At 45.4% G+C, this 22,098-nt stretch overlaps 3 protein-coding genes across 3 annotated transcripts; 2 read left to right on the plus strand and 1 right to left on the minus strand.

The window, feature by feature from the left end:
- Positions 1–223: 223 nt before the first annotated feature.
- LOC147232457 (serine/threonine-protein kinase pim-3-like) lies at positions 224–3,591 on the minus strand. Its single transcript, XM_086149302.1, has 6 exons — positions 3,303–3,591; positions 2,353–2,462; positions 1,634–1,684; positions 1,116–1,479; positions 819–995; positions 224–715 (listed from the first exon to the last, which is right to left on the minus strand). The coding sequence occupies exons 1-6, from the start codon at positions 3,373–3,375 to the stop codon at positions 552–554; spliced, it is 939 nt and encodes a 312-aa protein (XP_086005428.1). The 5' UTR covers positions 3,376–3,591; the 3' UTR covers positions 224–551.
- Positions 3,592–8,184: 4,593 nt separating this feature from the next.
- On the plus strand, positions 8,185–10,149 carry kbtbd13b (kelch repeat and BTB domain containing 13b). The gene has a single exon (XM_086148778.1). The coding sequence runs from the start codon at positions 8,526–8,528 to the stop codon at positions 9,930–9,932; it is 1,407 nt and encodes a 468-aa protein (XP_086004904.1). The 5' UTR covers positions 8,185–8,525; the 3' UTR covers positions 9,933–10,149.
- Positions 10,150–16,780: 6,631 nt separating this feature from the next.
- LOC147232459 (bile acid-CoA:amino acid N-acyltransferase-like) lies at positions 16,781–21,870 on the plus strand. The gene is made up of 11 exons (XM_086148779.1): positions 16,781–16,859; positions 17,491–17,692; positions 17,847–17,946; positions 18,476–18,666; positions 18,798–18,967; positions 19,055–19,174; positions 19,793–19,875; positions 19,989–20,082; positions 20,191–20,271; positions 20,459–20,600; positions 21,185–21,870. Exons 2-11 carry the CDS (start codon positions 17,497–17,499, stop codon positions 21,319–21,321), a joined length of 1,314 nt encoding a protein of 437 aa, XP_086004905.1. The 5' UTR covers positions 16,781–16,859; positions 17,491–17,496; the 3' UTR covers positions 21,322–21,870.
- Positions 21,871–22,098: the final 228 nt, after the last annotated feature.

The following is a 22,098-nucleotide window of genomic DNA, read 5'->3' on the forward strand; positions in this document are numbered from 1 at the left end:
AGAGGAAAAAGTAAATTCTCATGATTTTCAGAAAAAGACTGTTCATCGGTTTTAACCTGCCTTTGGCTGAAAACAAATCGGTGCTTGTTAAAATTCTCAGCATCTCCAATGGAAACCCTTGCTCCCCAACTCCCTGGTTTGCCTGTTTCTCATTGGGTTAGGTCACTGGGTCAACTTTCATGTAATTTCAGACCTTATTTTAAACAATGTATTTTGATATCTCTTTTTCTTTTTTTTTTTTAAACATGTGGAGGATTGTAATAATAAAAACAAAAAAGGGAAGTTTTGTAAAATCACTTGCTGGATAGATGAAATGAGTTCATCCTACGACTGACGTATGCCAAACCAAAGCGGATTCTGTGAGGACAGGAGTTGAAGGGACTGTTAAATGAAGGAATCCTCCCACCCTGCTGAGGATGCAACGATCCATGCTGGACACCGGGGAGCGCTGTGGACCAGCACAGACCACCTCCTCCACTGTACAAGCAACACAATCAGAAGACAGCAGGGTGTCCAGGGCCACCTGAAGGCCATGGTCACACCTCAGCCAATCATAGGCCGGGCTGACTGGAAGTAGAGGATGAGGAGGGGGAGGAGGTGGAGTCTGTGAGGACGTCAGCGGCAGCTGTCACCCACGGGTGGAGAAGGATCTGCTCCAGGGTGGGACGCTCAGAGGGCTGCAGGCGAAGGCACCAGCCAATCAGCTGCTGACATTCTGTCACACAAACCAATTAAAAAAAAAAAAAAATCTGGGTGACTTGGTATGTGCAAATTAAACAACATAGCAGGAGCATCGAACGGGTGGAGTTCACACCGACCTTCTGAGACGCTACGGGCGAAGATGACTTCTCCTCTCAGGATCTCCTCGTCCCGCTCAAAGGGAATGTCTCCACACACCATGTCGTAGAGCAAGACGCCCAGGGACCACACAGCGGCCGAGCGTCCATGGTAGCGACGCAGCTGGATCCACTCCGGGGGGCTGTAGACCCTCGTACCTGCCGAGAACCTCACCCGTCATTCTCGGAGTCGGACAGGAAACTGACTAATACCCATTTAACATAACTTCCTGTCAGCTAGCCCTAATGATGTCACAGCCACTCGGAGGTCAGACTCACCGTCGAACTCTGTGTAGGCGCCATCTTTAAGAAGGGCTCCGGAGCCAAAGTCTATAAGTTTGATCTGTCCGGTCCGCAGGTCCACCAGCAGGTTTTCGTCCTTGATGTCTCGGTGGACGACGCCACAGGTGTAGCAGTGACGCACCGCCTCCAACACCTGCCGGAAGAAGCCTCGCGCCACCACCTCATCCAGAGCGCCGCGCTCCGTGATATAGTCGAACAGATCCTGCACGGCCTCGGGCCGCTCCATCACCAGCAGCCAGCCATCCATCCGCTCCCACCAGTCCAGCAGACGCACCACGCCGCCAAAGCCCCCGGCCACCTTCTTCAGCAAGACAATCTCCAGGGGAACCGCGGCCCCGCACTGAGGGGAGGAAAATATCAACTGGCTTACAACTTATTCTCCAGAAATTAAGATGTAGAAATTAAAGTATTGATTATTTCTGCCTTAAAATTTCTAGAATCAAATCAATTCAATTTTTCTTTATACTGTGTGTGTAGATGCAGGTTATGCTCACCAAAGAACCCCATTCAGTCACTCTGTCTCTGCACACATGTTTCACTGCCACCTGGAGGACAATGACAACACACTTGAGAGACTGTAAGCGCGTTTATCTACTGAACATAGTAAATAAGCGGGAAAAATAACTATGGTCTTCATGACAAGGAAAGCAGCCAAATGTAAAGTAAACTGCCGTGAAATATCGGGTTCTCAGATAGAAGAAGAACCCAGAGCCTGCAGCTCCCGCTTTCTTTGTGAAAACAAAGGATCACATGTGGCCTCTCGGTAAAGCTGCAGAGCCGACAACCGAAACACAGGCTAGACGGAAACGCCCCCTTCAAAATAAAAGACTCAGTAGCGTTTGGCGCTTGCCATAGTCCACATTGAAATGCTTGATTAAGACATAACATTTGAACTTAAGCGTGTTTTCTACAAGTCCTGTTACAGCCAAACCTCTTTCTAAGACAACCTTTTAATAAAAAAAAGGGCTGGAGTACACTCCACGGTCAACTTCATGGCATCTTATTAATTTCATTTGGGGATGGGGGTACTCGTTTTTCAATTTGTCACTGCACTATTCAAATTAACTTATTTCAGACAAACTTCCGGCGCGTCTTAGTGTGAAGCTAAAACCGGAAGTGCCTCGACTTTTTTGCTGCTAGCTTCGGTCGCGCCGTGACCGGGCGGCCACGTGCGCGGACCAAAACAAAGCGGCCCCGGCCGCCCCGCACTTACCGGCAGGCCGTCGGCCAGGCGGATCGCCGCGTACACGGTGCCGAACCCACCGCTGCCCAGCACCGAGCCCAGCCGGTACTGCTTCTCGAACGGCGGCTTGTCCACTTTAGCTGCGAACACAGAATCCAAAAGAAAGACAACACCGGCGTCACTCTAACCGGTTTGAAAAAAGGAAAAAAAAAATCCCGCCTATTTGTCCTCGGCTTATTGTTAAGGTCACCAGCGGCACCGTCCGTTATCCGCCGGTCTAGATGAGTAAAATGGGATTTAAACATTTGATAGATTGACAAATATGCGAAGGAAAAAGACGAAAGCTGACTAATAAACCTCAAAGATGTGAAGAACACACGCAGACGCCCTGAAACGACCCCGGTCTTGTGTAACCCTTTTAAAGATGGTGGACTGTCAGCGACGCAGCATCTTCACCCCCCCAAAACACAATTAGCCTGTTCTTTATTTTGAATTAAAAATAAAACACGCGTTTTTTATATTTTCCCACTAATTATAAAACACTGACTAATGCGAGATAAATATAAATAAAACAATAAAAATCAAATTATAAGAGGTTTACTGGTCTGATGCATTCAGATGATTAAAAATTTAATATTCGATATCTTTAAGAAAGAAACCTCTTTAAGGTATCTTTAAGAAACCTCTATTTTACTATTTTCTAATATATATTTTTAAAATTAGACCAAGCTTTATTTTTTTCAAATTCCAGAACCAACGGTTAGCCGGCTAGCATGAACTAACCGACGCTGGGAGGTGAGCGGGGCAGTGACGCCTGAAAATGGACATGCGGTCAAGCGTCATTCGTTGGTGGGTCTTAGTATGAGATTCTTCCCGTTAGATTTAAACATTTTTAAATGTCATTTCATTTTAATTAAACGGGAGATAACCCGCTGCAGAGGCCGAGCCGCCGGCCGGTGTGCTACAGCTACAGTAGTTACCGTGCTGCCGCCTCGCCGGTAGATCCAGGCTGGACGCGATGTTGGACAGAGACCCCAGCTTGGAGAGCAGCATGCTGCCCGGGAATCCCCGCCGGATCCCGGGCTGTAAATTTCCGTGACGACCCCCGGCAACGGAAAACGGGCTCCTCACGGACGAAATGAGACGACGGATCGATTCCTTTCCATCGGTTCGACCGGCCGCTCTCTATTAGAGGGGCGGGAGGGAGGTTCCGGGGCGAGCGCGCCACTCCGCTGCCTCCGCCCGGTTTCCTCCGCCGTTTAAACCCAGTGTTTACAGCCGGAGAGCGATGAGATCCTGCCGCCGGGACGTCAAACAACGCCAACAGAGACCTGCTGGATTCACACGGAAAACCCTCCCGTCGAGCAACAACGCCACGTTGAGTATCCTAAAGAGACCTCCTCGGTGCCAGAATCGCCCTCGTTCAACATTTGGCACTGAAAAACAACGAGGAGAATGGACCGGACTAGTTTCTCGGCGCAAGGATACAAAGGGCCATCAGTCCGGCGGCAGTGATGCGGCTCCTCAAAGAGGAGAGGACAGAGGGGTCTTTGAATATTCACACATTTAAACATCATTAAACTAAACTAAATCTTATTATATTTTAATATTTGTAGAAAAAAACCCAAAGTAAATATTGATGATTATATTCAGACTTTCATAGCTATGTAATCAAAAGCAGGTCTGTCTGAATTCATATTCATAGCGCAATTATTACGAGTGGTGTTTTTATCATTATTTCTTTGGGATGTTTGCTGCACAAGTTTGTCAGAAATGTTTTAACTGAGGGAAAATATGCAGATTCTTTCTTCACGGGATTAGAATTTTAACATGGTTGTAAAAAAATGTTCTAAAAATGTCCATGAAAAAGGGAAACAATCTAAATAAGGCTGGTATTTTTTTCGAGAGTAATGAGTGTCAAGTGTTTTGAGTTTAACTTTGTGTCCTTGTGTTTGTGTGTTTCCAAAAACTTGTCTCAGAGATTTTGAGGCAATTATTTGGCTGGAATTTGGAAAAGCAGATACAAACTATTATTATTCGAAAATTGACCTTGGTCACATCCAAAGTCAACTAACTTTGGATAAAAGCGTCTGCCAAATGCAATGTAATGTAATGTAATGTAACTAACAGCCAATCACCTGTCTCCATCTAACCATATTATCTTTATTATACTCCCTGTCCTCTTTCTCTGCATCCATTAACCTCCTCCCTGGTCCTCCTCTAGACCTCCTGCCCATCACCTCCAACCTCCAAGATCATCACCATCCCTCTTCTGTTCGTGTCCAAACCACCTCAGTCTGACTGTGTCTCCACACCATCTAACATGGCGGGAATAACACCTGTGCTGGGGTTATTCCCGATTCTCTCCACCCCCCTCGCTCCCCAAAGAGCCTCCACCTTCTTCATCTCCACCCCCTGCAACTTCATCGTTTCCACTCGGATCCCTCTCACTGACATACATGGATTCTGACTCTAACCTTCACGCCTCCACCTCCCTAGATGTTCCAACACCTGCTCCCTGCTCTCATATACATAATGTGTGTGTGTATACTCACGTATATACATATATTCACATATGTATATATACACATACACACACACACACACACATATATATATATATGTTTATTCGAGTGAAAAAAATTAGGAGCGAATCATTTCCACCAGTGTTTTCCAATGATATAGCTGTCACTCGCCCCCGACGGAAAGGATCACGGCTGTTGCTGGGGCAACGTCTGTCTCGCCGATGGGTTTGGGTCATTTGGTGGAGTAGAGCCTGTGAGCCCGTGGTTATGTAAGACAACTTTTCACAAACCTGAAGACAAATGGGATCCATCTCTACCAAAAAATGATAAATTTTAAGGTGATTGATTCCTGATTCTGGGGAGCCATGTTTTCTCAAAAGGGTCAAGGGGTAGTCTTGGGGTTTTCCCGTGGTGCAGATTGATGAGGAACTACAACTGAACCCAACCGACTCACACACTCACGTCCACCGAAATAGCAACACACACTTCATAATCCATATATGGACACACTATATTTGGCAGTTTGCCTGTTGAAATAACAAGCGTTCGTGCACGCACAAACACACACACACACGCACAAGCACACACACACTCCCTGCATCAGTGTCCGCACATGTGCTGTGGCTGAATGGCAGCAAAAGACCATACAGGTAATTTTATTTTCACCAAACTAGTATTTTAAAGCTCATGAATGCTCCTTTTTAATGCTGATTTTCCGTATTCTTAAAATGCTTTTATTTACATTTATATCCAAATTTAATTACATATCAATTCAAAGAAACTTGGATTTTGCATAAATATCTATTTTATCTCTATGTCATACAAAGTATTACTTTTGCCCTTGTTTGTATTTTTACTTCATTGTCAGCATCAAGGGGATAATTTTCTGAATTATGTTATTTTATGTATATAACCTATATCATTGGGTACGTGATTTTTTTACTTTTTACAACTTCATATTTTATTTTTATAATTTATTTATTATCTTTTTCTATTTTTTTTCCATTATATTCTTGTCGTGGTGGTGCAGTGGGTAGCGCTTTGGCCTCACAGCATGAAGGACCCTGGTTGGATTCTGACAAGGGGATCTTTCTGTGTGGAGTTTGCATGTTCTCCCCGTGTCTGCGTGGGTCTCCTCCGAATTCTCCGGTTTCCTTCCACAGTCCAAAGATATACAGATTAAATGGAAAAAATTGGGAATGAGCGAGTGACTGGTTGCTTGTCTATTTACGTGGCCCTGCAACTGACTGGTGACCAGTCCAGGGTGGACTGCCCGTTGACAGCTGGGATGGGCTCCAGCATCCCCAGCGACCATGAGTGCAGGATAAGTGGCAAAAGATGGATGGATGGATGGATATTCTTGTCACTGTCTCTTATGCTGCTCCAGTAATTTCCTACCACTGTATATCTTATCTTTACATCTATTTCTAAATCATTTTCATTATGTAAATTAATTAATCTAATTTGGTGAACTGAGTGCAGAGCAGTGTCGATCTACCCAATGTGGCACCCTCAGTAAGATTTCATATGGCGCCCCCCTCCATCAGCGATGAATCAATTTTACCCATTGAAATCAATGGAAATCCCATTGATCCGTTCTCCAGACCAAAAACATATTATAATCTTTTGAAACTTTTTTATGGGTTTATTTGTGCCAAAAAATACAAAAATTAGATAATTTAATCATGGCTGTGTTTCTGGTGTTTTCTCTTCTGGCCAGCATTTGTACTCACCGATCCCTTCACTAAATCAGCAAAAGTAAAGCCTTCTCACATATGAGACCCCCGCTAATGCTATCTCCATAATTAATCACTTTTCTACGTCTTCTGAAACTTTAGACCTTTGGTTTGTTGATGTATCTACCCCCTTAGCCTCATCAGCCGTATTTAGTGCATCTTTGTCCTTCAGGATTGTACAAATGGTTGATTAGCCATGTCATATCGCTTTTAGAGATTGGTAACACGAACACTGCTCTCGCGTTTAGCATCTTATTTCCTTCTTCTGATTGACTGTAATTCTTAACTTCTTCTTGAAACTGCTATCACTCATACTTTTAACCATTCTGGGAGCCATAGTGAAGGCCAACTTATTAAAACACGCACAAAAAAGCAATATTACAGTAGAGCAGAATAATGTAAACGGCACAGAGTAGCACGCGTTACGCCACAATTCAGAAAGCCTGTGAGTTAGTTTGTTTGAGAGCATTGAGGCTTGTTCGCAGGTCGATTCAAATTTTGATCAGTAACTGTTCGTAGGCCCATTTATTTGTAATAAGGGGAAATCATAAGCCGGGGTTTTACTGTATTCATCTTGAGGGTGAATTTTTCTCCAGATTTTGTGGCGCCCCCCGGAAGCCACGGCACCCTTAACATTTGCCTGGTGGGCATTCTGGCTCCGGTGCAGATTAGATGAATAGATGAATGAATGAACGAATGAATGAAAATACATTGACAACTGATCCTTCTGTTGTACGGAAAAGTATCCGGCATTTACATCCAAGCAGGTCTCCATTATCCAACATGGAGTAACCGTTGTTTTTTGTTTTGGCAGTAAAAAACTTCCTCTGGAAGCAGAAACCAAATTTCAACCACAATCTGTTCTGAAAAAAAATTCCATTCACTTTACAATCATGAATTATTACGACATAAACCTCTGGAGCCCATAGGATTGTTATGAAAGAGGAGGGAACGTTCAGGTCACATGAACCCCCCATCCAAATGTAGGTCAGCCCCTCCTCCTTCACTGTAAGTGGACGAGGGGAGAAAACAGGTTTATGTACACAAAGAGTTGGCTGTAATTCTCTGCATATAAACATCCTCAACACGTGCAGAGCACCCCCCCCCACACACACACACACACACACACAGGGGACGATGTAAAAACACACACACATGAAAACACCCATGTGACCAAAACATCAAAACACAGGCAGAAAGTCAAAAACAGGTCCAAGGGGGAGGCTTTGCGAAAAACAACCGGTGCCACCTGATGTCCTCCGGGACACCAGGGGGGAGTCGTGATCCAGCAACCCTGAGGATGTCGAATATCATGTTTTAGATTAGATTCTGGATGAAGAAGAAGATTTAAAACTACGGCTTTACAACTATATATCTATATATCCTTCCAGGACATCTGTGAAACACAAAAAATTCTGTAGGACTCTTAATTTCCATTCTTTTTTTTATTTCCAATTATTTATTTATTTTTTTATAATTTTTTTTTATTTTTTATATTTTTTTCTTCATTTTTTTTAACTTCACAGGTTAAAAATTAAATAAGACAAAGTTCAGTATGATTTCATTTAATGCGGGAAATCACCCCAGACAGGTGCCGGCTCTGTTAGCAAGGATGCTAAAGCAGGAAATGTAGCGCCGAGTGTGAAACCACCCCCTTTCCCCCCAAAAAAGGAGAGCCTCGGGCTCATCCTGGGCCTGCGGTCCCTCCTCACACTCTTTCACGTCAGCATGTCTCCGGTCATTTGTTCTCGTCTATGTTTAGCCACTTCTATTTTGAAAGCTGTGAAAAAAAAAATGGATCCATTCTGAATGTGGGCAAGGCAGCTCCGTCTCGCTCCTCTCTCTCCGCCGGCGTCCCTTGGGGGGGGGAGCTGTTCCGAGACGTTACAACCCCTCCTGCCCTTTCAATTGAGGATTATTTTATTACCATCGAGGAATTTTAATGTCTGCCGCCGGCATGGGGTCGGGTGACAGTGGTAAGGGGCTCGAAGGCGGTGGGAGTCCGATGCCAGAGCAGCTGACCCTTGTGGTCGAAGGCGCCCGCTTTCACGAGGAGCGGATGTTCCTCGTCCACAGCTGTGACTACTTCCGGGCTCTTTACCGCTCAGGCATGAGGGAGTGCCGACAGGATGTTCTCCACCTGCCGTATCTGTGTGCCCGCGGGTTCTCCATCGCCCTGGCGGTCCTGAGAGGCCGCAAGCCTACCTTGGACGGCGACGACATCGTGGGGACCATCGAGTGCGCCTCCTTCCTGCAGGCAGCGCCACTCGCTAAGTTCCTCATCGACAGCGTCGACTCCAACAACTGCCTGCTAATGTGTCACACAGCTGCCGCCTACGGCCTCCTGGACCTTCACAACGCTGCTGCACTCTACATCCGGGACATGTATGCTGACCTGGAGGCGGCGGTGAGGGAGAGCTTCCCCCGCGAGCTGATTTCCTTTGTGGAGTCTTTGAGCCCGAGTGCTTTCGTGGCCGTTGGAGCTCACGTGACCTGCGGCAGTGCGGACACTGTCCACGCCGCATCCAGGACAGTCTGCTATCTGGACGAAGATGGTGACGAGTGGAGGACACTGACAGACCTCCCCCTTGAGGCCAGCACCTCCATGGCCGGAGTGACCGTATTGGACAACAAGCTCTACATCGTGGGCGGCATCCGCGGCGTCCACAAGGAGGTGGTGGACTCGTGTTTCTGCTACAGTGTCGAAGACAACAGCTGGAGCAAGATGGCCGGGCCGGCACAGCCACGGTTCAATCTGGGCTTGGTGGGTTTGGACGGCTGCTTGTATGCCATTGGAGGAGAATACGAGCGCACTGTGATGTCCTCTGTGGAAATTTGTGACGTGGAAACCGGGAAGTGGGGGTTTGCGGCTCACCTGCCACGGCCGGTGGCAGGAGCGGCGTGCACCAGCGTGGCAGGTAGGGTGTTTGTGTGCCTGTGGCGGCCGATGGAAACCACGGAGATCTACGAGTACGCTGCCGCCGTGGACGAGTGGCGGCTGGTCACCACGCTGATCAGGCACCAGAGCTACGGCCACTGCCTGGTCGGCCACGGGGACGCCCTCTATGTGATGAGGAACGGGCCCTCGGACGACTTCCTGCGGTGCCTGATGGATCGCTACCAGCTAAGCACCGACCAGTGGACGTCACTGCCGGGCCACTTTGCCAACAGCAAAGGCTCCCTGTTCACGGCCGTCGTCCGTGGCGACTACGTGCTCACGCTCAACAGGACCATGACCTTGGAGTACGTCGTGGAAGGCAAGACCTGGAAGCCTCGCCGCCAGATGAAAGGGTTCCCCCGCAGCGGTTCGGTGTGGACGTTCCTGCTTCGACTACCCATCTCCCACTAAGCACCTGGGAACGGGTAATACAGGAAACAGCCTTATTACAAAACGGGAGAAATTGCGGGTACTTCTTTTAGATTCCTGCTGTCTTTTTATAAGAAAATGCAAAATACATTCGGACAATACAAAATCCTATCGTCCCCGTCTGAGGACATACTGTTTGTACTTCAAAGACGTTACTTTTAACATGTATTCTGGAATCTGGAAATAATAAAAATGTAAATTGAAGCTCTGTTCCATTTATTGCAATTATTGTCCTCATATGAGGACATGACATTTTGAAGCTCACTCCAGACTATACTTCGTTCTAGTCACTTGCACTCTTTACATCCAGAGCCGTTCCTGAATGCAAAAACAACATGGTCCGTCTCTGCGGTGACCCCTTCGGCAGTCGCTTCAACGAGAGTATGCGTGGCGCCCCCGAGGTGTGTTTCCTCTGACCGTTGTCCAGGAAAACCGACCCATTGTGTCCAGACAAGGATGGTTTCTCTGCAAAAACTACCTGTCTCACAGAGACAATGAATACTTTTCGTACTTATCTACTTCCTTCCGATGCCAAACATCCAAAGGGGCATTAAAGCGCAGTAAAAAATACTGCGTTCCCGGGAATAGGGTTTGTCGGAGTTCACGGCGGGAGAGAATAAAAGCCCCACTGTGTGACGACCTTTGACCCCCCCCAGTGTCTGTTGTCACTTGCAGCCCTTGTTTGTGTGGCAGCAGCTCCGTTTCCTGTTGGCAACGAGTGGACGGCGACGGCAGGCAGCGCCAGGCACAGCCGCCGGGTCAGCGCGGGCAGGCAGGACGCCACCGGCAGGCGGCGGCGGTAAATCTGACCCAGAATGAAGACCGATGCCGCCGGGGTCAAGTCAGGACATGGCCCGGGACCCGAGCCAGGGAGCAGAGAAAATCCATGAGTGGAAACCATGGGTTTGTTCTCGCGTCACCGGCTAACCCCTGGCCATACGCCGCCGATGTCCAGTTTCCGTGGCGCCGCTGAGTTTATTTCATACATTAACGTGAAATCACAGCGACGTTTCATTGATGGAGACACCAGCGGGACACTTTGAAACGTCTGAGAAGGCCAGACCAAGATTCTATCTTCACTTTCTTCTCTCTATCATTTTTCCCCCTTTAACTAATAACATCTCGTTAGTGCCTATTTTTTTCCTAAATTAATTATACTTCGGGTATTTTCTGTGTTTTTGTCGTATTTTTAGCCTCATTTTATGATGTTGATGTTTATAAAAACAACTATCACGATTCTCTTTTCCTTTTTCGGCCTTTTGATTCCTTACGGCCTCAAGTTACAACAACGACTGCTATTGTCCGGTGATTATTTGGGCTTGGAGGGAAATACTTTGTTTATTGCTTCCTGTCATCTCCGCTGAGACACTCCTGCTTGTAGTAGCAGTAGTAGAAGTAGTACGAGCAATAGCATTAGCAGTAGCAGTAGTAGTGTAAGTTGCAGGGTTGGGAAGAACAGTAGAAGTAATAGCAATTGTAGTAGTATTAGCAGTAGCGTTAGCAGTAATAGTACTAGTACCAGGAGTGCAGCAGCAGCAGTTGCAGAAGTCGTTGGAGTAGCAGTAGAAGTAAAGGCAGCGAGGTTAGCAGAAGCAGCCCAAGTATATGTGGCATTGGCGAAGAGATCAGAGGAAGTTATTGCCATTTCAGTAGAATTGGCATTAGCTGTAGCATTAGCAGCACTAGTAGTGATGGAAAGAACAGTAGGAGAAGTTATAGCAATCACTGTAATAGTATTAGCAGCGAGTTAGCACTATTAGCCATTGCAGCTGCAGTCACAGAATTAATTGTAGTAGCCAAAAAAAAAAAAAAACACAAGCAAAGGCAAATGCAATACTATTAGAAGCAGGGGCAGCAGCACGACCATTAGCAGAAGTACAAGCAGAAGAGTGAGCAGAATCAGCAGCACAGGTAGTAATGTCTGCTTGTAGTTGAGGTAGGCGTTGCAGCACTAGTAGTAGTAGTAGTAGTAGTAGTAGTAGAGTAGTAGTAGTAATAGTAGCAGTAGTACAAGTGAGCAGTAGTAGCAGCAAAGGCAACTCTGGCAGAGGTACCAGAAGTTGCAATAGTGGTAGAAGTGTTGGCAGCAGAGTCAGGAGCTCTAGCAGTAGTAGTAGTTGTTATTGTCGTAGTAGTTGTAGAAGTAGTTGTCGTTATAATGTAGTTTCAATGCACTCGTAATAGCATTAGCTGTAGTAGTAGTAGTAAAAGATGTGGTGGCAACATTAGCATAGGTACCACTAGATGCAGTAGTCATAGTAGTGTTGGCAGCAGTGTCAGAAGCTCTAGTGGTAATATGGCATTTTTGGGTTGCTGCCGGTGGATAATTTAAGTTCAGCTTTTTTTTTTTTTTTTTTTAATAAAGACAGGAAAGACTCAAATAGACATTAAGTATTTTGCTTAAAATCAACCTTTGTTTAATCAAATGTCTTTTTATCGGAGTTCAAAATGTTTTGTTGCAATCAGAAATGTAATTTCGTTTTCTCTGCAGTTGTTCATTGATTTAAAAAATGTAACATATATTTTATTCATACGTAACGGGTCCAAATGGCTCTTTTAGTGGTAAAGGTTGCCGACCCTTGGACGAGGGGTGCTCACACTTTTTCAGCATGCTAGCTACTTATAAAATGACCAAGTAAAATTGATCTACACACAACAAAAATCAAAAAATTCTTTATACATACAATATATGTTGATACAATATTGCACAACACAAAATAATGTACATTTTTTGTCATGACCCACGTTCACTCTGATGACTTGCACTGAATTGAATCATCCAGGGATGCATAGTCTAGAAAATAACAGTAGTTTGAATTATGTTGAGTGAAAAGGTACTGCTGTCTGGACATTTGGGATTTTAGTTCCTTCCCCTTTCTCTTTTTCAGCTCGCTTTTTCGGAGCGAGGTCTGTGTCGAATTTTCCACGAACTGTCCGAAAACGCCGCTCCGCATTACCTCTTCTTTGGTATAGTGATGTTAGACCGGCAGATGAGGCGAACACACTTCGAAAATGTCATAGTGAAAAAAAAGTCCTCCTCCAATTCTGTCTTCTTACTCGGTCCGGCACCCCCACTCATTTTATACTCTTTCTTAAGTTTAAGACAAAAAAAAAACGAGGGGTAAAAATTGGGGGTAACTTTTTGCTGCACTGTGCGCCGTTGATTGTGCACGTGCAGTGACCTCAGTGTCAGAAAAAATCAGACGTGATCTGATTGGCTGCCCTGTATATCAATCGACGGGTGGATGATAAGCTGACGTCTACTATTTTTGACGTCACGCGATCTACCGGTATTACCCTTGCGATCAACTGGTAGATTGCGATCAATGTATTGAGCACCCGTGGTAGGGGAGGTTAGGTTGTATACGGGAAAAAAAAAATGACAGAAGCTGTGTCTGCTTATGGTCTGGCAGGACTCCTGTGAGTCCCATTTATACAAAGGAGTAAACCTAGGCAGACATTGGGAAGTACAATGCTGGACACAAAACTTGTGGCCGAACAGATAAAAATGGAAAGGGAAATATTAACTATCATCAAGGCCTTTGCAGCACCTTGAGAGTATCGGGAGAATTGGAAAAGTATCGGGAAATCACAGAGAAAGGAACGGTTACAGAGAATTATCTTACGTAGAGCGTATCAGTTTGATATTGTCTTAAGATGGACAAAGTTTCAGGCTTGGTGACAAAGAGTACCCTGGGAGTCACATGACAGCATGGAGTTTAAGGAGGGGAGGCGGACACCTCTGGACTTTCCCTCATCTCCTCAATGTCCTCCTCACTCCCTCAGGTCCTCCTACCTTCTTCCTGTCCTCATGGGCCCCACAGAATGTCTCCATCGGGTCTGAAATCCCTTACATAATCCCTCACGTACGCTGGGTTGATGGCGTGGAGGCGTGTCCTCCCATCACACACCCGCCGTAAATGGTCCTCTCCTTTTCTCTCTCTCTTTCTCTCCCTCTCCTTCTTTATCACTCTCTATCTCTCTCAGTGGAAAAATAGCCTATTTATAGAGTAAAGTTGGTCTTCTTCAAACAAATGTGGCATTAAAGAAGCTCCCTGTGTGTGTGTGTGTGTGTGTGTGTGTGTGTGTGTGTGTGTGTGTGTGTGTGCGTGTGTATGTGTGTGTGTGTGTTTCCACAATTCTATTCAATACACGCACAAATGCATATATGGCAAAAAAGATCAGATGAACTTTTAATTTCTTGCTGTATAAGTAAAAGAAAAACAAAAATAAGACCATTTTATTTGCAGCTGTTTTAAAAAGAACAAACAAAAAAAAAGAGTCTTTTTCTAAGTTCCAGGCTGTTCAGATCTCTGTCTTTATCTTATTTTACACACAAACTTGAAAATACAATAAATGAATAAATAATAAAATACAACAACTATACAACCATTTCAACTCAGAACTGACACTAAGATAAAATAAAATGAATAAAATAATTTTTTTTCCCGGGTTGTATTTTCACATTGATATTACATTCATGCGATCACTTTAATTCAGAATTAGAAATCAAAAAACAATAAATAAATATTATAAGATAATAACATCAGTAATTAAATACACTTCATTGAAATACTGGTTAAAAAACAACAACCACCGAGTTTCAGCCATGTAGCCTTTTAAGAGCCTGCCGGCAACAGGTGTTGCATCTTTTCTGTGTCCTCATACTGAATGAAAAACGCCTTTCCTCGACCACACACACACACACACACACACACACACACACACACACACACACACACACACACACACACACACACACACACAACACCACCCCTGTAACCAGACAATGATGTGTGACTCCATGAATTTAAATCTTTTGCTTTTTTAAGACCCCTTAATGTTTCACTGTGTGAGTGTGTGTGCATGTGTGTGTGTGTGTGTGTGTGTGTGTGTGTGTGTGTGTGTGTGTGTGTGTGTGTGTGCATGTGTGTACGGCAGACAGAAGGAGGGGAGGACAAGGAGGCGTGACCAGAGACATTTTTCAATAGGGAGGCCAACCTTTGGCCTTTTTTAACTCGTCTCAATATGTTTTTTTTTTCCGCACCGCCTTGTTATTAGCATTATTAGGAGAGCGGCTTCCAGGAGGACGCTGGTCGTCCATCATCCCCGCGGTGTCTGGAGAAGGGGGGTGGGGGTGGTGATGAGTGACATAAATCTTCACGGATGCGTAACACATTAATCTGCAGACCGATGATTTCGGGATTTCTTTTCAATACCTGCTCAAGTCATTTGTCTTGCGCTACTTAAAACCATCCAAATGTTCCGGGCCATTGATCTGATGCTAAATTAGCCGCAAACCACTGACCCAGGCCGGGACCCAGACCCCCCGCCCACCCCCAGCCCCAAACCCAAGATCCCACCTGAGGCCTCTGCAACATGGAAATAGCTTTATGATGACTTTAATAAATGTATAAACTGATCCACATCGCCTCACAGCGTTCCGGGTTCTGGGACGGTAAAGAACTCTCCATGTTCTCCATCCTTGATTCTCTCCAAGGTTCTCTGTTTTCCTCCCGCTTTCCAAAAACAACTTCATTGAAGACTGAGAGAGAGAATGGTTGGATGATTGACAGTCGACCCGTTCAGGGTAAACCCCGCCTCTTGTCCCAGGGTCAGCTGAAATTGGTTTGAACCCCAACACGTGAGCATGACATGGGTTGTAGAACAGGTGAATGTCTTGTTTTCCAGTCTCCACAGGTGAGGACCTTCTCCACCGCCCGGATCTAGTGGTTCTTTAGAAGCTTTTGAACTGTCATGTGACACGAAGATGAAAAAAACAAAACTTGGGGGATGGGAGGGAAGGGGGGGGGGCCGGGAGGTGCTGACTGACACTGTTGTTGTGCACTCGGTCGGGTGACAGCGACCCCCCAACATCCCATCCGCCCCCTGGAGGTCAAAGGTCAGGGGGCGTGTGAGGTCGTCTCAGGAGACACAGGATGCAGACGCACACATAAATCATCCACGGAGCTCTGCTCCGAGAAGGTCGAGGTTTCTGTGTCCGGGAGACTTTTAGCCGAATCAGGCGTTAGAAAATATGAAATGCAAAAATACGATGCAAAAAGTGAACTAGAAATGTGCTCTGGAGACCATCAGTGTTATCTGCCAGCGAGGAGTCAAATCCTGGGAAATAAAAACTTCAGTGACACTCAAGAGTCCTGAGAAAATGACAAACAGGCGTAAACAGTATAAAGGTCACATGAAAATGAGGTCACACACACACACACACACATTTCCATCACTGTTTTTTACCGTAGCCCAACGATGTAGATTGAAAACTGTACTTTATATAGTGTGAAAAGGTGGATTAAAACAAAGAGAATAAACTGATCTGTGACTAGAAAACATTTATTGTACAGTTTAAGACAGTGGTAAAATTAAAAAAAATGCATTTTATGTAATATTTACTGAGTCTGTAGTTATTTGGTTGTAAAAAGCAATAAAAGTGATATCATTTGGGTTAAACTCACACACTTGGAGGCCACGGTCAGTGACCTCAACGTGACCCTGTCCGACACCTATCGCGATAGACAACGGTATTTCACATCCGCGGCCTCTACCACCGTGTAATCATGGCGCCACCTGATGTCCATTACAAGCAAACTGGATAAATCCAACTGTAATTATGTGAGACTTAACTATTATTATTATCATTTTAAAATTTATGTAACATTTACGTCTCATTGAAAAAACTTTTTTAGCAAATGTGGTAACATTTTGGCAACGTCACCTCTGAACTGAAATGTTAAATCACTTGGTTTGAACCAGCAACCGTACCTGTTGGGGGTCCCGGAGGCACCATCTTGGCTCCGAGGAAATGCGACGCCTACGTGGGAGGGGACGGAGGCTCCGTGATCCCCTGGAGTTTAAGCGTGACACGGAAAACCGGAAAATCCATCCTTCCAGCAGGTGCGTAGGTCTTTTCTTTGGTATCTGAGTTTTCTTTGGTTTCTGAGTTTTCTGCCGGAGGAGGAGGAAGGCGGTTCTAAGCTAGCCGCTTGAACCGTACGTGCAATTTAAGGACTTTAGCAACTGATGAGAAACAGATATTTAAATGACATTAAATTTAGAGAATGTTATTACATTTACAGTTCACACGTTTAGGTCTTTGACTTTTGTTTTGCGTCGCTTTTCGAACACTTAAAAAAGGGAAATGACAAGATTAGCAGCTGTCCGATAATACACGGTCACGGATACACAGATAATATAGTCCTGACGTTGCATGAGTGGGGAGCGGTGGTGCCAAAGGTTAGGAGTGTAAAGTTTATTGTGGAAGCAAACATATACACACTTTCACATGCACACACGCTACTTAGACAAAGTTACAGGTTACCTGTCTCTAAATAGCACTGTAACCTTTAATTTAATCAGGCATCCTTTCCTGGTGTCGTTCGAAACTAAAACCATAAATCCCCGATCATAACCCCTGTTTTCTGTGCTGGAGCGCCCCCTCGTGGATGGTTTCATTCACTGCTTCCACATCATAAAAGTTAAAATGTAGCTTTACAAATGTTTGTTGTTTTCCTACTTTTGTCTCCAGCTGGCAATGGACAGGACCCGGTGCTGCGTGAAGCTGTCGGTCCAGCCCTCCAGAGGCCTGGTGGATGAGAAGTTCTTGATCCTGGTCCAGAACGCACCACCTGGTTCCCCCCTCACGATCCACTCCTTCCACCGCTGCGAGGGAGGACACAGCTGGGAAGCGTTCGCTCACTTTGTCTCTGACGTCAACGGGGAGGTTAATGGTAACTGCTTGAATCACACTGCGGTCCCGACTTGTGGACACTTCAAAGAGAACCACAGCACATTTGACCGGGGCGGGAAAATATCCTCTGACATTTTGACCTGAAGAATCTAGATTGATGAAACAGCAGTTAAATATTTGTTTCTGTTTCTCAGTGTCTGAGGACACCAGTCTGGGAGGGACGTACTCCGGGGTGGAACCCATGGGCCTCCTGTGGAGCCTCAGACCCGTATCGGGAAGTAAAACTGGTCTCAGGTAGGCCTGGCAGCTTACATGCAGAAGCACTAATGCTGCGCTCACACTAGTCGAAAGCCTAATTTGTTTCTGTGTATTTAACTATTGAAATTAGATGGTTAAGTTGGTGTTTGATGGTGCAGTTATTACACATGTGTATAATGCAATAGAAGCTATTTTTTCCCCATTAAGTGCAGCAGAGGCTAGTTGGATTTTTCACCTTTCTTACCTGGTTTCCTTTGTTTTTTTTCTGTGTGTGAATGACAGAAGGTGAGTTTAATTATGTTTAATCTTGACATTGAATGCTAACATTGTTACTTTGTATTACTTATCCATGCCTGGGTTGATACTAGTTATATTGTTGTGTTAAGCTAATCAGCAGCCCGCATGCTGTCTATGCGCCCCTTGTCAAGCATTTGTTTGTCATATGATTCACATAATGTAATTGTTTAGTGAAATACCATCCTATATTATCCTCTGTTTGTGTATTATATATATATGTTGTATTGCAGTAACCTGCATCACTCCTTCCTCCTCCCTCCTTCGTCAGGCTGAGGAAGATGAACGTCCAGACCCCCATGGAGGTCACCATCTCCGTGCACTCGGGTCACGTGACAGAGGGCTTGGTGGATCAGGTGCCGCTGGCCAGCCTGCTGGTGGAGCGGTGGTATATTGCGCCGGGCGTCCGAAGGATCCCAGTGACGGAGAAAAGCCTGAGCGCCACCCTCTTCCTGCCCTCAGGTGGGCTTCTCGTAGAACAGAGGGGGCATGGAGACATCAAAAAAGATAGAAATGATTTTCCCGTTGACAAGAAATAATCAAATTTTCTGCAAGAAGGAAACTTAAGCTAAGGTTGTTTATCGGTTCTCCAGGGCCCGGACCCTTCCCTGGTGTACTGGACCTTTGGGGGGGCGCGAGTCAGTTGGTGGAGTACAGAGCGGCGCTGTTGGCCTCTCATGGCTTCGCCTCCCTTACCCTCAACTACCTGACACCCCAAATCTCCCAGGAAACAGGAAAGATGGTGGACAACCAGTACTTTGAGGTGAAGCCAAGTTGGGTTTCCAACTGCCTGCTGTGAATTGACACCAAGGTTTTTTTTTTGATGTGGTCACGACCTACTCCATTGTAGGCGGCCTACACCTTCCTGCAGCAACATCCTCAGGTTCTCGGCAGCAGGATAGCCATGCTGGGTCTGTCCTTTGGTACCGGCGTCACCCTCAGGATCGCTTCCTACTCACAAGTCGTACAGGTTGGACTGGAAACTATCCAGACGTCACTCACACGCTTATATTTTCCCGAGCTGTGATAGACGGAGTCACTCTTTCAGTACAGGGAGTTGTGGCGTTACGTCGGATGTCCGTTCCTACAGCCTGAAGATTTTCCACACGAGTTGGAACTGGCATAGCCTAAGTTATTTACCTGACCTAAAATACCCAAAAGTTGTACGTGCATGTCAAGAAACAGGACTAGACAGGAGATGAACGGGAGAACATGATTATAATACAGAAAAATCTCAAACGAACAAACGTGAAAATGAATGACATAAACAAAGCACGCAGTACCCAAAGAACGTATGCTAGGACCCAAAGCGATACCACCTCTGAAAAAAATGCAGCGTATCATTTCGCCGTGCTTGCAAACAAGTTCGTGAATTTTTGGCATTTCAAGTTTAAATTTATTTGAAAAATTATTCTCTGGAATACAGCTACATAGTTGAAACGGCACGAGTCAAGGACTACGTAACCTCTCCCCCCTGTAAATAGTTTGAATCGTTATGTTATTAGAATTTGTGTTAGGGGGGACTAGGTTCTTTATTTTACTAATATTTAAGACTTTCAAGAGCGTGTGTGTGTTTGTATTGTTGCAGCTCAGGTGTTTGGTGTGTTTTAGTGGAAGCCACGTCCAGCCCGTGGACGGAAACCTGGAAGACATATTCACTTTTTTTTCTCAGTAAGTCCATGAGGTGTCAGCGCATAGGATCCTAAGAAGCTCTGGCCTGCTGTCAAGAGTATCTCCTTGATTGCACGAGTTACTTAGATCGACTTCCATTTCTGTGGCACCAGAAATGCTTCGAAGACCCGATACAGTGAGAAGAAGGAGGCGATTTGGCGGGATCTGATGCTGCCCATCCCCTCCGACCCGGCGCTCAAAGTGGACGTGAGACTTTCGCTCAGCCGCTTTCATTTCAGTGTTCATGATTAAAAGGAACTACTGCCCGGGGAGGTGACCCGCTGAAGTGCTGCCCCTCGTGTTGCCCTCACGCAGGTGGGTCGACTCCGGTGTCCTCTGATGTTGGTGGTCGGGGAGGACGACCAGAACTGGCCCTCCACAGAGTCGGCGCAGGACGTGAGTTCGCCAGGAAGTCCATATTTGTATTGACAGGAAATCAATCTCAAAGAATGAAATTGAAGGGTCAAATCACATTCAAATGTGATTTTTTTCGCTGATGATGCACTGGTTTTACTGATATAGAACAAATATTGGGTCGTTGGAGACCCTTAGAGGCCAGGTGATGAACATTGATGTTTTGCAGATGAAGGCAATGATGGATAAGGCGGGGAATAGCCATCTGCTGACCATTCTGTCCTACCCCAACGCCGGACACCTGATTGAGCCGCCGTACACGCCGCACATGAGGGCCAGCTCCTTCAGGACTGTCAACACGCTTGAAAAAGGTACCTTCACCCCTTGGACTGCTGAGGCGTGAAGGGCTGTGCGTTTTGAAAACTATAGCGCAGAGGAAGCGGGAAAATTGTAAATGAAAATTGCATATGAAATTGTCAAATGACAACTAAACACATTAGGTGCGATGTAGATATCTTCCAAGCTGTTGTTGGTAAGAAGAGCAGCTAACACCAGCCCTCTTGTAAACATTAGGGACTCTATGTCTGCAACATTAGAATCTCCGCAGCTTGGGATTTTGTGAAACTCGTGACAGTTTCCCCAGGATGACTCCTGTGCGCCACTACCTATAGAGAACCCAGACAGAGATTATCCACGATGCTAACATTAACTGCGCAGCACCAGTGCAGCTAATGTAAGAATTTGCAACTAGCCAGAATATTAGCAAATATTAGCCACATTTGTTTCTGTAGGTGTGGGTTGAGAACTGAGCTCATCTGATAAATTTTTGAGTGTTGATTTCCATAAACCAAAAGATTATGATCCAGGCTCTTTATTGTTGTTCTGAGGCCCCTGAAAAATATCCGAGGTGGTTTCTGCTTCTAGATCTAAGTAGAACTCTAACATGTCTTTGCAGTCATCGCTCTTTGGGGCGGTGAGACGGCGTCACACGCTCGCGCTCAGGAAGACTCCTGGAGGAAGATGCTGGCTTTCCTGCGAGAGCACCTCTGTTGCAATGCCAGCCCTGCGGCAACATTGTTGCCTCACTTGTAGAGAGATGACAAGTGCTTTTATATCGCAGCTGAAAACGAAAGGCCGTATTTCCACGTGTTTGATTTCCTAGTGTTTCAAACCACCGCTCAGGTTGTTCCACGGCTTGTGAAGATAAAAAAGGCTGACTTAAACACGGATTGATCATTGAGCTGGTTACAGCTGTCAATTTGAATCGGAGCTGCGTTAATGTACCAAAAAAAAAAAAAAAATCACATGATTTAACATGAATTTCCAGCTTCAATTGGAGAAATTGACAACTGAAAGAGCTGCAAGTTGCCCATCATAACAAGATTTAAGAAGTCCATAAAAGGTTAAATGCTGTTATTCAGCAATTACTTGCTTCACCATTTAATCATGTTTTGTATTTGAAAAAAAAAAAAAGGTAAGTGCCTGGAAATAAAACGAAATGTCACTTTTCCACGAAACAAGAAGTTGCAAAGGAATGTGTGAAATCATATTTTTGTCTCAGCTGAGCGGTGAAATCATGAGTACTTAAATGCCTGAATTGTATCTTTGTTTTTATCAAATAAAAATGATTTCTATATTCAAGTTAATGCTTTGTTTTCAATAATTGCTAATGTCACCTTAGCTTGCACGGCTTTAGTAATAGGTATTTAGCTCGCTAAGTTGAACGCCATGTTTTTGACCCCTTCCTTCGGCGGGGCTGAAATGGAAAGGGGCTAGCTACTAGCTACAGTGTCAACTGCTGTCTGATAGCAGTAAGTGCTGAATATCTGTGTTTGGGTCCTCAAGGGAACGTTATCACCGCACCGACGA

Source organism: Fistularia commersonii, chromosome 7 (assembly GCF_037954325.1).
Source record: "Fistularia commersonii isolate RoL2024-O1a breed Wild chromosome 7, RoL_Fcom_v1.0, whole genome shotgun sequence".
NCBI lineage: Eukaryota > Metazoa > Chordata > Actinopteri > Syngnathiformes > Fistulariidae > Fistularia > Fistularia commersonii.